Source organism: Schistocerca nitens, chromosome 8 (genome assembly GCF_023898315.1).
Source record: "Schistocerca nitens isolate TAMUIC-IGC-003100 chromosome 8, iqSchNite1.1, whole genome shotgun sequence".
NCBI classification, from domain to species: Eukaryota; Metazoa; Arthropoda; class Insecta; order Orthoptera; family Acrididae; genus Schistocerca; species Schistocerca nitens.
Window position 1 is genome coordinate 121,658,411 of NC_064621.1, and position 13,888 is coordinate 121,672,298.

Here is a 13,888-nt window from a genome sequence, read left to right on the forward strand (position 1 = left end):
TCTTTACAAGCAGACTGGGAGAACTGGGATCATCTTCCAAATGGCTTTATGGCTGTCAGATAGAATGTGTGTTGCTGTGTCCAAGACTGTCTTTAGTTTTAAACTTACCATTATTTAACAGAAATTTAGGATTAGGTAATGATTATTTTACAAGGTTCATGTTCTGTACTTCAGGAAATGAATATTTTGTGTTACAGGTTACTGTGTATTACACAGGTCGTTTGAAGCAAAATAACAAGAAGTTTGATGAAACCGTACAAGGGCCTGGATTCAAATTTAGGTTAGGAAAAGGTGAAGTAATAAAAGGATGGGACATTGGAGTTACAGGAATGAAAGTTGGAGGAAAGAGAAAACTTATTATTCCCCCTCATATGGCGTATGTACTTTTAATAGCTACTTACAGTATTTTTTATATAAGCTATTTCATATTTTTAAACAAAAGCTGACGTTATTTTTTTAATTCAGTTAAGTAAATGTAATTTATTGCTTTGTATTTATTTTAATGAAGGTATCACCTAAAATTTGTGTTTGAAATGACTGATCTGAGAAATTTTAGCAGTAAATTGAGAGAGAACATTCAACAAATATTGATATAATAATGAAAATATCCAGATGTTGAATTTGTCCAGTTGTTCCAGGTGATAGGGATTGCAATGTCACACACTTTTCATGAGGGATAGTTTGCTCAAAATTGATTTTTATACGCAGACCAGAAATCTAGACAGAGAAGTTATTTTGACCAACTGTTGGCTAAGAGTAGTGCTCATACTACAGCTGTAGTTCTGTTACACGCATTTTTCCCATTCTGCTTGCTGTGATGTAAATATTCCCTGCTGTCCTTGCAAGATCTCTCACACAAGAAAGAATCGCAGGGGCAGAGAACCTCCAATACAGTAAAATAAGTAACTTCGCAGTCAATTTACCATCCTGATTAACAGTTGGCATAGTCGTATACAAACGGTTACACCATTGATGTTAGTTGATCTCAATACAACTCTTGAAACTGCGAATTTCCAGGATCCTTTCATGTGCATTTCCTCTTCGAATCCTGATTGGTCGGTGTTGAAAACAAATTACTTAGTGAACAATGGGATATGTTTATCTCATCTATGAATTTTTGGGCCAATTTTGCAGTTTGCTGTGCATTGTCAAGATAACGCTTTGTAATTTTATTATGTTAAGTCTTCCAATTCTGCAGCACTGTTTGAAGCTATGCAACCATCTGCTGCTTCCCTTAAAATACCTGTAATCTGCGATGCACATAATTCTATATGCATAACATAGTAGATAACTATCGTGCATATCCTGTAAAATCTATTGAGCATCTTTGAAACATGCAAACACCAGGTTTTGTAAAAAATGTACTTTGTCCTCATAATTGTTTTCTACTATGCTGTAGATGATCTTCCATGTGTTCAGTGCCCTTTCCTTGGACAGTGAATGCCTTTTATTACTTTTCACTGAAGAGAGGATTTGCGACTCCAGGTACAAAAAGGATGATGAACTATGTGGCCTGACAGCTGTTATCGTATCATTTTCACTTGTTAAGCACATATCGTCATTGTACTCCTCATGTAAAATTGTCCACCAGTAGTGTGTACGGCGCCACACATTCCACTGAATCATCTTGCAGAAATGATATTTCATATGCCACTTCTTTTGTACTCTGAACTTCCATGGGTTCCTTTCTCATGAAATGCCAACTTTGGCAAATTTTGTTGTAGATACAATGCAATGCTTGCTTTGTAAGTTGTTGCCATTGCTCTGCTTTGTGTGTTACTCATTGACTAAATCATTAGCATCCAATATTGTGGTTGCAGGATAAACATTTGGGGGTGTCGAATGCCTTTTGCGACCCTGCACTGGAGGGGTTCCTTGTTTTCACCTTTATTATAATTCAGTTTTGTTAGTTCGATTCGTGAATCTTGTGCAATACTTTCGATAGCATTATTACTGTAATATGAAGTAATGTCTCATTATCTATACATTGTCAAACTGTGTGAGGAATTGAAGGGTGTAAGGACCACATGGTTAAGTTCAGTTTTACATCGCGCCATTATTAACCCTTCTACAGTTCATACTCGCATGGTTGTGTGTCTCACCTCGTGGATTGGTGAATGGTTCGTATGTTTTACTTCCATATGTATACAGCATTGTTTTTTTAATGGCTTTGCAACGAAATGTTAGGTGTTTGTGCAGTTTTATGTGTGACGAACTTTTAAAACTATTCCTTAAATGGCAACTACCAGCAATATGTTCCAAAAACAATTTTGTGAACACGTAACCTCATACAGTGTTGCTATATGTCAGTTTGACATGAACAGTGTTACATGTGCGACATAGCCCCAGAAGCAGTCTTGGTAGGCCTCTTATTATATGGCAGGAAGTGCCATCTGCGAATTTTTTATATAGTATATCATTGCAAATCTTCATCCTTTCAATAGTCTTTTCAACTTTGAAAATTAAAGTCTATAGAGGCGAGGTCTGGAGAGTACTTAGGATGAGGCAGCACAGTGATTCCATTTTTTGTGCAGTCGTCGCACACCAACTTGCATGAATGTGAGGGTGTGTTATTGCAATACAAGACCCATGAATTGTCTTGCCCATTTCAGCCTATTTCCTTCTGACTTGACCCAACGAGCATTTTTTGATCTTGGAGAACCTTTTCCAACCCATTGTGAAGCTTGAATGTTGGTATCAGCATCACCACCACTAGTTATGATTCTCTTAAAGAACACCTCGTTCTCATTTGTGCAATCCAAAAGCTCTTCACAGATTGTGAGGCAAAGGTTTTTCTAGGCTTGACTCATGAGCCATGGAATGAACTTGGCAGCAACATGACGTATTCCAAGATGATGTGTAAAGAATTCATGACATGATGCAACAGAAATGTTACATCCATCTGCAATTTCTTTGATTGGCACACACAATTTCCTTAACATTCCTGATGTGACTGTCATTGGTAAATGTCAAAGGGCATCCTGAACTAGGGTCATCTTTAACTTCTGTCTGCCATTTTGTAACTGTGTGGACCATTCGTAACACCGAGTACAGCTTAAGCACTCATCACTATAGGCTTAGTGCATAATTTGATGTGTCTCCATAAAGGTGTTCTTGAGTTTCATGCAAAATTTACCAGGTGTACCGGTATGAAATGAGCGTTTTTTTGTGAAAATGAAACACTAATTTTGAATTGAAAAGTAAAAAAATTTTATTCAAAGTACTGACCATTGCTTTCTATACATTTTGACCACCTTTCTAGCAATTTGTGGACACCACGCCAATAGAAATGTTCGTCTTTTGAAGCAAACCAATCAGACACCTAATTTTCGACTTCTTCGTAGGAATCGAAGTGTTCCTCAGCCAATGCGTGTCCCATTGATGAAAACAAATGGTAGTCGGGAGGGGCCAAGTCTGGTGAATACGGTGGGTGGGCTAGCAGCTCCCAGCCAAGTGTTTTATTGTATCCTGAACCAGTTTCGCTTTGTGTGCAGGTGTATTGTCGTGTAAAAAAATTACTTCGCCGTGTCTTTTGGCCCATTCTGGTCTTTTTTCGATCAATGCATAGTTCAAATTGATCATTTGTTGTCTGTAGCGATTAGTATTCAGTTTCACTGGGTTTTAGAAGCTCATGATACACCACACCTTTCTGATCCCACCAAACACAGAGCATTGTCTTCTTGCCGAATCGATCTGGTTTTGCAGTCGATGTTGATGGTTGTCCTGGATTAACCCATGATTTTTCCTGTTTAGGATTCTTAAACTAAATTCAAATTTCATCGCCAGTAACAATTCGATGAAAAATTGATTTTCTTTCATGTCCTTGAAGCAAAATTTGACAAATTTTTTTCGGTTTTCCATCTGTCTGTCATTCAATTTATGTGGCACCCATTTTCCACACTTTTGGATCTTTCCCATAGCTTTCAAATGGTCAGAAATTGTTTGTTGTGCAACATTTAGCATTGCTGCCATTTGCTTCTGACTCAAAGTATCATCTTCGTCTAATATTGCTTGCAATTCGGCACCTTCGAACTTTTTTGGCGGACTTCCACGTTCTTCATTTCTTACATCAAAATCATTGTTTCTGAACTGTGGCTGGAGACAAGTGTAAAACAGTTACTGTGTAAGGTGGTCATTGTGTTGCCATAAGGCTGTTTGTAGAACAAAGTCTGAAGTTGTTAGACCACCACATGTTTGGTTATAAGCTGAGAAATCTGCTGTACGGATCCAGCTTGAAGCATCTTTTATGGTTTGGAACTCAAATTACTAATATTCATGTTTTCTCATTGCAAATAAAGGAAACTTAGACTTTAATAAGTATTACTGGCATAAATTCAACTTCTAATAAAACTGCTGGATTTTTTCAGGTATGGTGCCAAAGGTTCACCGCCAGTTATTCCACCGAACAGTGCTTTAGTATTTGAAGTGGAATTGAGAAATGTAAATTAACCTTACTGTGGTGAATGTCGGCGGGACATTGTAACTGCAAAAGACAGTTCTTGGATTTTAAAGTAATGATGCTGGGTTTTAGTTCACCTTGAATGCTTCATTATAATTGACTTGACTTTCTGCCACTGGGAAACCTATGTATCAATACAGTTTTGTATATGGTATTTGGTTGAACATATTCCAGTAGTATTGTTTATGGCTCAAATGAGAGTTGTGGTGCAAGATTTGTCGTGCATGCGAAGGTGCTGTGTTGTAAATATTTTGTCATGATCATTGAACACAGAATAAATTTTTTTAATAAAATTTGTGCAATTTGTATCATTTTGACACACTCCACCCTGTCACAAGTTTCATAGTAACCTACAGTAGCTCCTCTATTGGCATCACGGGGCTGAGTGCACCCTGAAAAACGGCAACAGCACATGGCGGCCTGGAGAGTCACCCATCCAAGTGCCGACAGCGCTTAAATTCAGTGATCTTACGGGAACCGGTGTATTCACTGTGGTAAGGCCGTTGCCTGAGGTATGACTGTGGGAAGATGATTATAATAAAGACACTTATAAATCAGCATTGGGCTTCAGTATCGTGCAATAGAATTGAGACAGGTTCGTTTTCTGGAACATGCTGTAAACACTTATGGTTGTGACATCGGCAGCCAGTCCATTGATTCACTGTTTTAGGACGGACCCGTAATGAGTATTTGCTGAGAAACATTAAAAGTTGTTTGATGAGGACAAGGAGTAAATTAAGCAATACAAATGAATTGAATAAATTTATTATTGTAATTCGGATAATCCAAATCGGCAGTGTGTGACAACCTTTTTTCATCCATTTACTAAGACAGCTACAGTGGAAGAGTACAAGACAGTAATGAGGCACACTAGCATTTACCATAAAAAGAAACTCCAGATGAAAATACATTGTAGAACATATCTCTGAGATTGGGAAACTGTGATGGTAATAATAAATTGTGGGGTTACACAACTTCTTTGAATGGCATTGGCACTATTTTCGACCATGAATTTGACAATGCCATTCAACAAGGCACAACATTACATCTATTCATTCCTTTTGTTCCTGAACTCACATAACACTTAGTACATTTTATCACAGACACAGACCAACAAATATGCTGATTTAATTTACATAGTAGGAACTGTTCATACACATAGGACAACGTTTTCTTTGCTTTGAAAAAGTTTTTCATTACTGTATTTAAGTATGTTAGATTGACTGACACAATCTGTTTCATCACATTGATGAAAATGTATGCCACATGCCCAGGGAAGTTGGATGACAGGAGGTGACAGAGGCTGGCCCACAGTTCCACTTAGTGAATGGGATCCAGGAGAAGAGTTACTGTTCTTGGATGTCACTTCTCAACCAAGGCATCATTTAGATAGTTGTCAAACCTTCCCCATAGGCTGGGATTATGAAAAGATTGTACGACAGAATTGGTGATGCTTTTGCACAATTCTCAATGTTTGAGAGTACAAAGGGTACAAAATTTATATTTCTAAACAACATGTAAATAGATACGAATACATTTATGTATATTTTGATAAATCTTATGCTGTTTTAAGAGATTCTGTAATTTCCTACGAGATCTCCTGTTTTATTCAGGGATCCTTTGAATTTTCATAATGTTACCACATAGGCAAAAGTCCCTTCTGTATTCAAGACACCAAACATTTCCTAGATCGTATGAAATTGGTGTCAGCCCATTCCCACTACACGTCTCCTTGTCACCATTGATACCACCACAGAACACCAATATAGTAGAAGTGCAAAGACCACGTTATTATACGGAAACACAGAATGACACCAGCGCTACTTGTGGCCTGGCTGTGAACTTCAACACGAAAAAATATGGCGCGAAAATCTCTTATGTTTATTTCTAAATACGCGAATTAGATGACAATATTTTTCATTTAATCTTTGAATGTGGGCCGCATAGTGCAGTAATAAAGGTTTTTGAGATGTTGCAAAGTAATATATAAAAGAAATCTCAATCAAAAACAAACATTAACTACTCGTAGTTGCAGTTTACATTGTGAAAATTTTCGTAAATTACGTCACCTTTTGACTGTGAAATTTTTTTGTAAAACTCAATATTGCCATTTTGGCCGTGTGGCCATTATCATGAGGAAATAAACTATGTAAGTGATTTTTATGTTTCCACATATCCTGAAGCACATTATGTCCACTCGCACGATCGAAAGTGGAATAGTAGGTTACACAAATAACTAACTACACAGCTAAAGGATAACCAAGAGGTCATTTACAAAAAAATCTGTGCTACAAACCAAGGATCTACTGTAAAGTCTACAAAATCCGATTTATTCTTTTTTCTGTTGTTATTTATGGATATTCGGTCATCTGAAATTGAACTTCTGCACAGTTCAAATAAATTTATGAAACACAGAAAATACTACTTTACATCAACTGAAAAACAAATTGGGAACAGAGCAGGTAGACACTCCATGAATGTAGCCAAAATGTTTTTGCCAATGAGACATACAAAGAAAATGAACTGCAAAACATAACTTTTTTTTTCTTTTTTCCCCAACTTGGCTGTTATTTTGGCAACACACACAGTGTTTAAATAATGAAAGAAGACGCTGGAACAACATTTATTTTTAACATTTTTATTTATTTACTTCCTCTTTGAAAACTTTGTTTGGTACACTACTGAAAATTAACACACATTCCCCTTGACAGCACATTATTCATTATACTTTTAGAGTCCAATCATCACATCTAGAAAGTGTTAAGTTATGTTCCTGCTGAATTACCAGATTTTGTCATAACAAATCAAAGGCATGATTTTGATACAAGAACATGTAATTCTCTGCTTTTAACACATTTGTATATGTATAGGGAGCTTACTCTCATTGTACACATAATAAACACTGAAATACAAAGTCTTTTAACATGATTTGAACTTCTTTTTAAGTAGTTGCATACACAATTTCCTCTTGTTTGTAAATTTCTTTTCTTTCACATACTTGTATATTATAAATGGAATACTTGTCTTCAGAAGTCTCTCTTCAATGTCATGTTTATTACAAATTGTTGTATGAGACAGAACAAATGTTTTTTTAAATTATCATGTAGTCTTGTTGTGTGACCATGACTATTTAGATACTCATACAGCTGATCATGGAGTGCCCTTAGGAAAATCATGACTCTTTCACTTGCATATTTCAAATGATTTTCAGTCACAACAGAAGTGTCGAGACTGGTATTACATGTTTCACAATCATCTGGCACATCTATGGCTTTTAGCACATAGCCTGCTACATAGGCTAAGGATTGTTGATCTTCTACAGACTCGATGATACCATCTGAGTAAGAATAAATTTGCTCAGGTGTATCAGTGCCATTCATCTCACATTCACTTAAATGTTCACTACTACCACTAGCTGCCAAAAAGTGACACAAACTGCTCAAGGGAGTGTAATCATCATTTTCACAGTTACTTACACTCATGGCTTTGAAAGGCAAAGTCATATGATTGACAACACAAGTCTTCAGAGCTTGTACAAACTGAAAACAAGTTGGGTTTGTATTAGCAATACCATGTTGTCTTATACAACAAAAGAAATTTTCTAAAGCATCTTGATTGAACACCTTTAAATTTAAGTACTTAAAGCCAACCACTTTCAAGGTCTTCCACAAGAAAATAATAGACTGTAATGTAATCTGCCAACCTTTCATGAAGCTAAACATATTAGTCTTGTTTCTTCCCGTTTTTAAATCTATTATTTGCCAGCTGCCTATTTCCCTCAATATGCTATACCACATTTCTAAATGTGGCGAATTTTCTGATAAAGCACACCTAAATTGTGAGACCTGAGTTTCTCCTGGCGTATACAACTTTCAAATAACTTCCGGGAATTCAGCCAGGTAACACTTTCAGCGACCGCCGATATTTCGGCGGGAGAACACCCCGCCATTTTCAAGGCAAACTGCAACGGACAGGCGGCGTGCATGCAAATTTAATACCTCGGTTCTGCGACAGAAGCAGGAAAGATAACACACACACTGAACACTAGTGCCACCAAAGATGACCAAAGTCAGAGCTATCGATAGTGAGACTATGAATTCACAGGTGAGGCAGCACTGACTCTGTTCCTCTGTTTTTTGACAAGGGAGAGAGCCGGATTCCAAACAGAGTTTAAACAGAAACCTCCATCCCTGTTAACGAGGTTGCTCGCTAGTTTAATCTCAACTGCCTCCTTAATGACACTGTCCCAATAGCTGGACGTGCATGCCAATATCTCGGTGTTATTATATAACATGGGGTGACCAGTATCCAAGCAATGTTCGGCAATAGCAGATCTATTTGGCTGCTGTAATCGTGTGTGCCGTTTATGCTCAGTACATCTGTCCTCCACGGTCCTGATAGTTTGACCAATATATGCCATACCGCAGCTACAGGGAATACGATACACACCTGCCTTACGCAATCCAAGATCATCCTTAACGGAACTCAAAAGTGCTCTAATTTTAGATGGAGGTCGGAAAACACATTTCACATCGTATTTCCGTAAAATACGACCGATCTTATTGGACGTGTTTCCTACGTAAGGCAAGAAGGCAGTAGACTTAGGTGTTGACTCAGAATTATCATCAATCACCCGATGTACAGTTGGTCGATAGCGCAACGCACGTTCAATCTGTCTATCACTATACCCATTTTGACGGAATGTAACTTCAAGATGGGACAGCTCAGCTGGCAAAGTCTCAGCGTCAGAAACGACATGTGCCCTGTGTACCAAGGTACGAAGTACCCCTTCACGCTGAGCCGAATGGTGACAACTATTAGCTTGTAAGTACAAATCGGTGTGAGTACGTTTCCTGTAGACTGCATGTCCCAATGATCCATCATCCTTCCTCCTAACCAACACGTCGAGAAAGGGAAGGCAACCATTCTCTTCCACCTCCATCGTAAAACGAATGTTCGGGTGGATCGAGTTCAGATGTTCTAGAAAGACATTCAAATTTTTTCCCCGCCTGTTTCTTTAGATACGTTGACGATACCTTCGTTGTTTGGCCTCACGGTAGGGAAAATTTGAATGTCTTTCTAGAACATCTGAACTCGATCCACCCGAACATTCGTTTTACGATGGAGGTGGAAGAGAATGGTTGCCTTCCCTTTCTCGACGTGTTGGTTAGGAGGAAGGATGATGGATCATTGGGACATGCAGTCTACAGGAAACGTACTCACACCGATTTGTACTTACAAGCTAATAGTTGTCACCATTCGGCTCAGCGTGAAGGGGTACTTCGTACCTTGGTACACAGGGCACATGTCGTTTCTGACGCTGAGACTTTGCCAGCTGAGCTGTCCCATCTTGAAGTTACATTCCGTCAAAATGGGTATAGTGATAGACAGATTGAACGTGCGTTGCGCTATCGACCAACTGTACATCGGGTGATTGATGATAATTCTGAGTCAACACCTAAGTCTACTGCCTTCTTGCCTTACGTAGGAAACACGTCCAATAAGATCGGTCGTATTTTACGGAAATACGATGTGAAATGTGTTTTCCGACCTCCATCTAAAATTAGAGCACTTTTGAGTTCCGTTAAGGATGATCTTGGATTGCGTAAGGCAGGTGTGTATCGTATTCCCTGTAGCTGCGGTATGGCATATATTGGTCAAACTATCAGGACCGTGGAGGACAGATGTACTGAGCATAAACGGCACACACGATTACAGCAGCCAAATAGATCTGCTATTGCCGAACATTGCTTGGATACTGGTCACCCCATGTTATATAATAACACCGAGATATTGGCATGCACGTCCAGCTATTGGGACAGTGTCATTAAGGAGGCAGTTGAGATTAAACTAGCGAGCAACCTCGTTAACAGGGATGGAGGTTTCTGTTTAAACTCTGTTTGGAATCCGGCTCTCTCCCTTGTCAAAAAACAGAGGAACAGAGTCAGTGCTGCCTCACCTGTGAATTCATAGTCTCACTATCGATAGCTCTGACTTTGGTCATCTTTGGTGGCACTAGTGTTCAGTGTGTGTGTTATCTTTCCTGCTTCTGTCGCAGAACCGAGGTATTAAATTTGCATGCACGCCGCCTGTCCGTTGCAGTTTGCCTTGAAAATGGCGGGGTGTTCTCCCGCCGAAATATCGGCGGTCGCTGAAAGTGTTACCTGGCTGAATTCCCGGAAGTTATTTGAAACACACCTAAATTGTTTTCCATCCCTGGGATATTGCTCATTACTGTTGAGTGAATCAAAGAGTTTATCTACCTTTTCCACAAACTCAGCTGTGTGTATAGCTTCAGATGGTAACGTGTGAGTAGAAACATATGTTTCAATTGCAGCTGCAACAGTATGGCTCATTTGTGCAGCAGCAACTTTTACCTTCATTTTGACATGGGAATCAGAAAAGTTAAAGTGTTGTGCTTTTAATTTGGGTAGAGTTTTGAACCGTTTTTTTTTTTTTTTTTTTTTAATCCAAAAAGAACACTGTACTGATGTACTCAAACTTTGCTGCTTTGTGAGGTTCAAATTGAATTTTATTATCTATCAAAGCATTTCTAGTGTTTTTGAGCAGATGTGGTACATCATAAATGGTAACAATTGGTTGATTATTGACGACAAAATGAAATATACTGGGCTTCAACAAATTTGCTTCACGCAGTTGCTTAAGGGCTTTTTGGTTTGTTGCATTCTGGTCACATACAGTACAAACCACTTAGAACCCAATATTCTGTAGTTCACTTATGATGTGAACAATGAGTGATTTCAAATGGGTGTAGTGGAAAGTGGTTGCGGTAAAGTAATATGCTAGAACTTGTTTCCAAGTTCTGTGAATGCCTTTCAGCATAAAAACCAATGCTTGACTAGCAGCTACAGGTGAACGTCCTAAATGACCCAAGTCCTGATACCCATAGATTAGCTGTTTGTGTGCATCATAGTACATACCATCATCCAGAGATATTGCATCACAAAGTAGAGCACAATACTTGTCATTTTCATGCATATTACTTACTTCCCATGCTAAAAAGTGTAATAAAGCTGGATTAAGTCCTGTATCAAATGGTATGTGGGAAAGCACTCCCTTGGGCAGCCTGACAGATGGAAGGGAGAAGTATGTGGCCAAATATCTGTAAAACCGGGTCCTACGCTTATAAATAGATTAAGCAAATGCCTTATCTTGTATAGACCACCGTACTGCTGTGGGCTGCATATTGGCATTTCTTAACTGACTATTAATAAAAGTTTTAGTCACATCATTCAACGCTTCTTCAATTAACTGAAATTTCCTGTCATCATACAACTCTTTTAGAATTTTCAATTTATTCCTCTCATTCTGTAGCTGTTTTTTCAATTTACACACTCTGGAAACTGTAATTCTATGCAGTTTATACATTTTGTTTTCTTGGAGTTAATCACGTTTAGAAACGTCAGATCCTATTACACCTGGACTACTTTCAACATCATAAACAGGTGAGGATAAAAAGCTGTACTCACCATCATCTGTGCTCTGTAAAGGGGGACTGCTTCGTTGTATTACTGTTGATTTTGCATTGTGACCTGTCTCGTGCACACTTATATTTGCACCCGATGTGGTGAAACCGCCACCACCACCAGTGTAACACAGAAGGGTGGGGGGAGGGTGATACAACACCAATTCCATGTGCTTTGGTATAACACCAGGATTTAGCCTGTGTCTAGTAAAGTTCACAAAATCTGCTTCATTAAAATGATCCTCACACACATAATAATAACTACAGTTGACACCTTCATCTATATTACAGATCAATTTCCACTTCTTTAAAGTCTCACTTTTTGATGCAGCTGGAAATTTATAGAAATGTTTCTTCTTGTGTTTGGAATTTGTTTTTACATAATAACTACTCCTGCATCTGGGAAACTTGCACGAGTATTTCAATTTCAATCTCAAACTGGATTCTTCTCTTCCTGTATGATCCATCCTCATGTGTCTGAAATGTTATTCAAACCAAAAATTAGGAACGGGAAAAAAGATCAGGTATGGTTTACATTGATTAATGTTAAAGAAAACTCAATGTGAAATTAATTTCACTATCAAAAATCATATTAGCTTATGTCTAAATGCAGCTATCCTGTACTGAAGTATTGATAACTGTTATCATGGCTTGTAATCTGATGTGGTATTGCTACAAAATAGTGAAAAAACGAAACAAATTCTCATTTCTACTACGGATATGCACATCACTCTATATATAACTGCGTGGGAGTAATTGTTCTATATTCGACACTACTTCGTTAAACAGTGCTATCAGGCAGTAGAAACACTGCTTATTGTACCATTTCAGTATATTTCAGCATCTAGATACCATGGTAGATACCAAATTCAACTGTACATTATCAGTAACAGTTACAGCTGTAAATCTGTATTACAATGTGTTGAGCATTAAAGTGCGAGAAGATTTCTACTGCATTGGATATTGCCACAATAATACGTGTAAATGTCCAACTTCTTGAAGGACCTGCTTTGTGTCACTTCCAAACAAATGTCTTATTATGTGAGAACACAACCTTTGTCGATACAACAGCAACAAACACTTTTAACCTGGATAGAGTGTTATGTACTGTACAGAATATTTACTGTTGAAAACGGGAAATAGAACACACTCGAGGCATTATGAATCAATTGTAACACGTCCAATATTTGGTATGTAGTAAACGGCACAATAAATGGTACTTATTATGTCACTAAGAGTACTTCGTGGCAAAAAGGAAGATGAATCAAAGCCAGAATTATATTCCATTACAGGATTCGGAAAGTTGAATACCAACTATGTCAAAAGCTGCTAGCATGGGATTCTCTATGAAATACGAGGAAATATGAACAGAAATAAGAAATATACTTACTCTTTAAGTAAACTGAGCAACGGAAACTGTATTTCTTTGCAGGAACAAATATACAGGAGTCCACAGAACGTAATGTGATGATACAACCTCGTGTTCTATATGAAACAAAAGTAAAAAAGTAAATACTGAATCATCACACCATCAAATATTACGAATGCATCCAAAAATTAAGCAGAATAATAGCAACATACTTACACTGCAATTTAAACGAAAAAGCACTATCACGTTGCTACGATACCAAAACAATTATGGAAGACTACGTCATCCAATAGGAACACGAGACTATAAATTGCTAAACTTGCAGCGCTCCAAGTGGCCTGGGACCAAACCAACGTCGTGTTACCGGAAATCCCTATATGAGTTTCACCCCCCTGGATACCACCCCTCTATACCAATATTCCCCCATGTACATAGTCTGACTGCTGCTAAACATTACCTCAATCACAACCCACCTGACTCCAAACCTACAACGACCTTCTTGCTCACCTTAATCAACTTTATACTTATGAACAACTACTTTACCTTAGAATGGCAGACATACAAATAGATCTGG

General features: G+C 38.1%; 2 protein-coding genes across 2 annotated transcripts in view; one reads left to right on the forward strand and one right to left on the reverse strand.

Moving 5' to 3' along the window:
* LOC126198623 (46 kDa FK506-binding nuclear protein) overlaps positions 1–4,752 on the forward strand; it is a 66,710-nt gene extending 61,958 nt beyond the window's left edge. Inside the window, exons 8-9 of the mRNA XM_049935078.1 lie at positions 198–376; positions 4,368–4,752. Coding sequence (XP_049791035.1) covers positions 198–376; positions 4,368–4,449 — 261 coding nt within the window. The 3' untranslated portion in view covers positions 4,450–4,752. The remainder of the gene's footprint in view (positions 1–197; positions 377–4,367) is intronic.
* A 2,416-nt stretch (positions 4,753–7,168) lies between these two features.
* Positions 7,169–13,471, reverse strand: LOC126198910 (uncharacterized). Its single transcript, XM_049935539.1, has 3 exons — positions 13,336–13,471; positions 10,658–12,422; positions 7,169–8,290 (listed from the first exon to the last, which is right to left on the reverse strand). Exons 2-3 carry the CDS (start codon positions 10,840–10,842, stop codon positions 7,486–7,488), a joined length of 990 nt encoding a protein of 329 aa, XP_049791496.1. The 5' UTR covers positions 10,843–12,422; positions 13,336–13,471; the 3' UTR covers positions 7,169–7,485.
* Positions 13,472–13,888: the final 417 nt, after the last annotated feature.

What these genes read in the sequence shown, in the direction of transcription:
- LOC126198910 (XM_049935539.1), bottom strand. Translation starts at nt 10,842, where the DNA reads ATGAAGGTAAAAGTTGCTGCTGCACAAATGAGCCATACTGTTGCAGCT. An exon ending in AGGGATGGAAAACAATTTAG is followed by an intron (nt 8,291 to 10,657) that starts GTGTGTTTCAAA and finishes CTCACAATTTAG; the next exon opens with GTGTGCTTTATCAGAAAATT.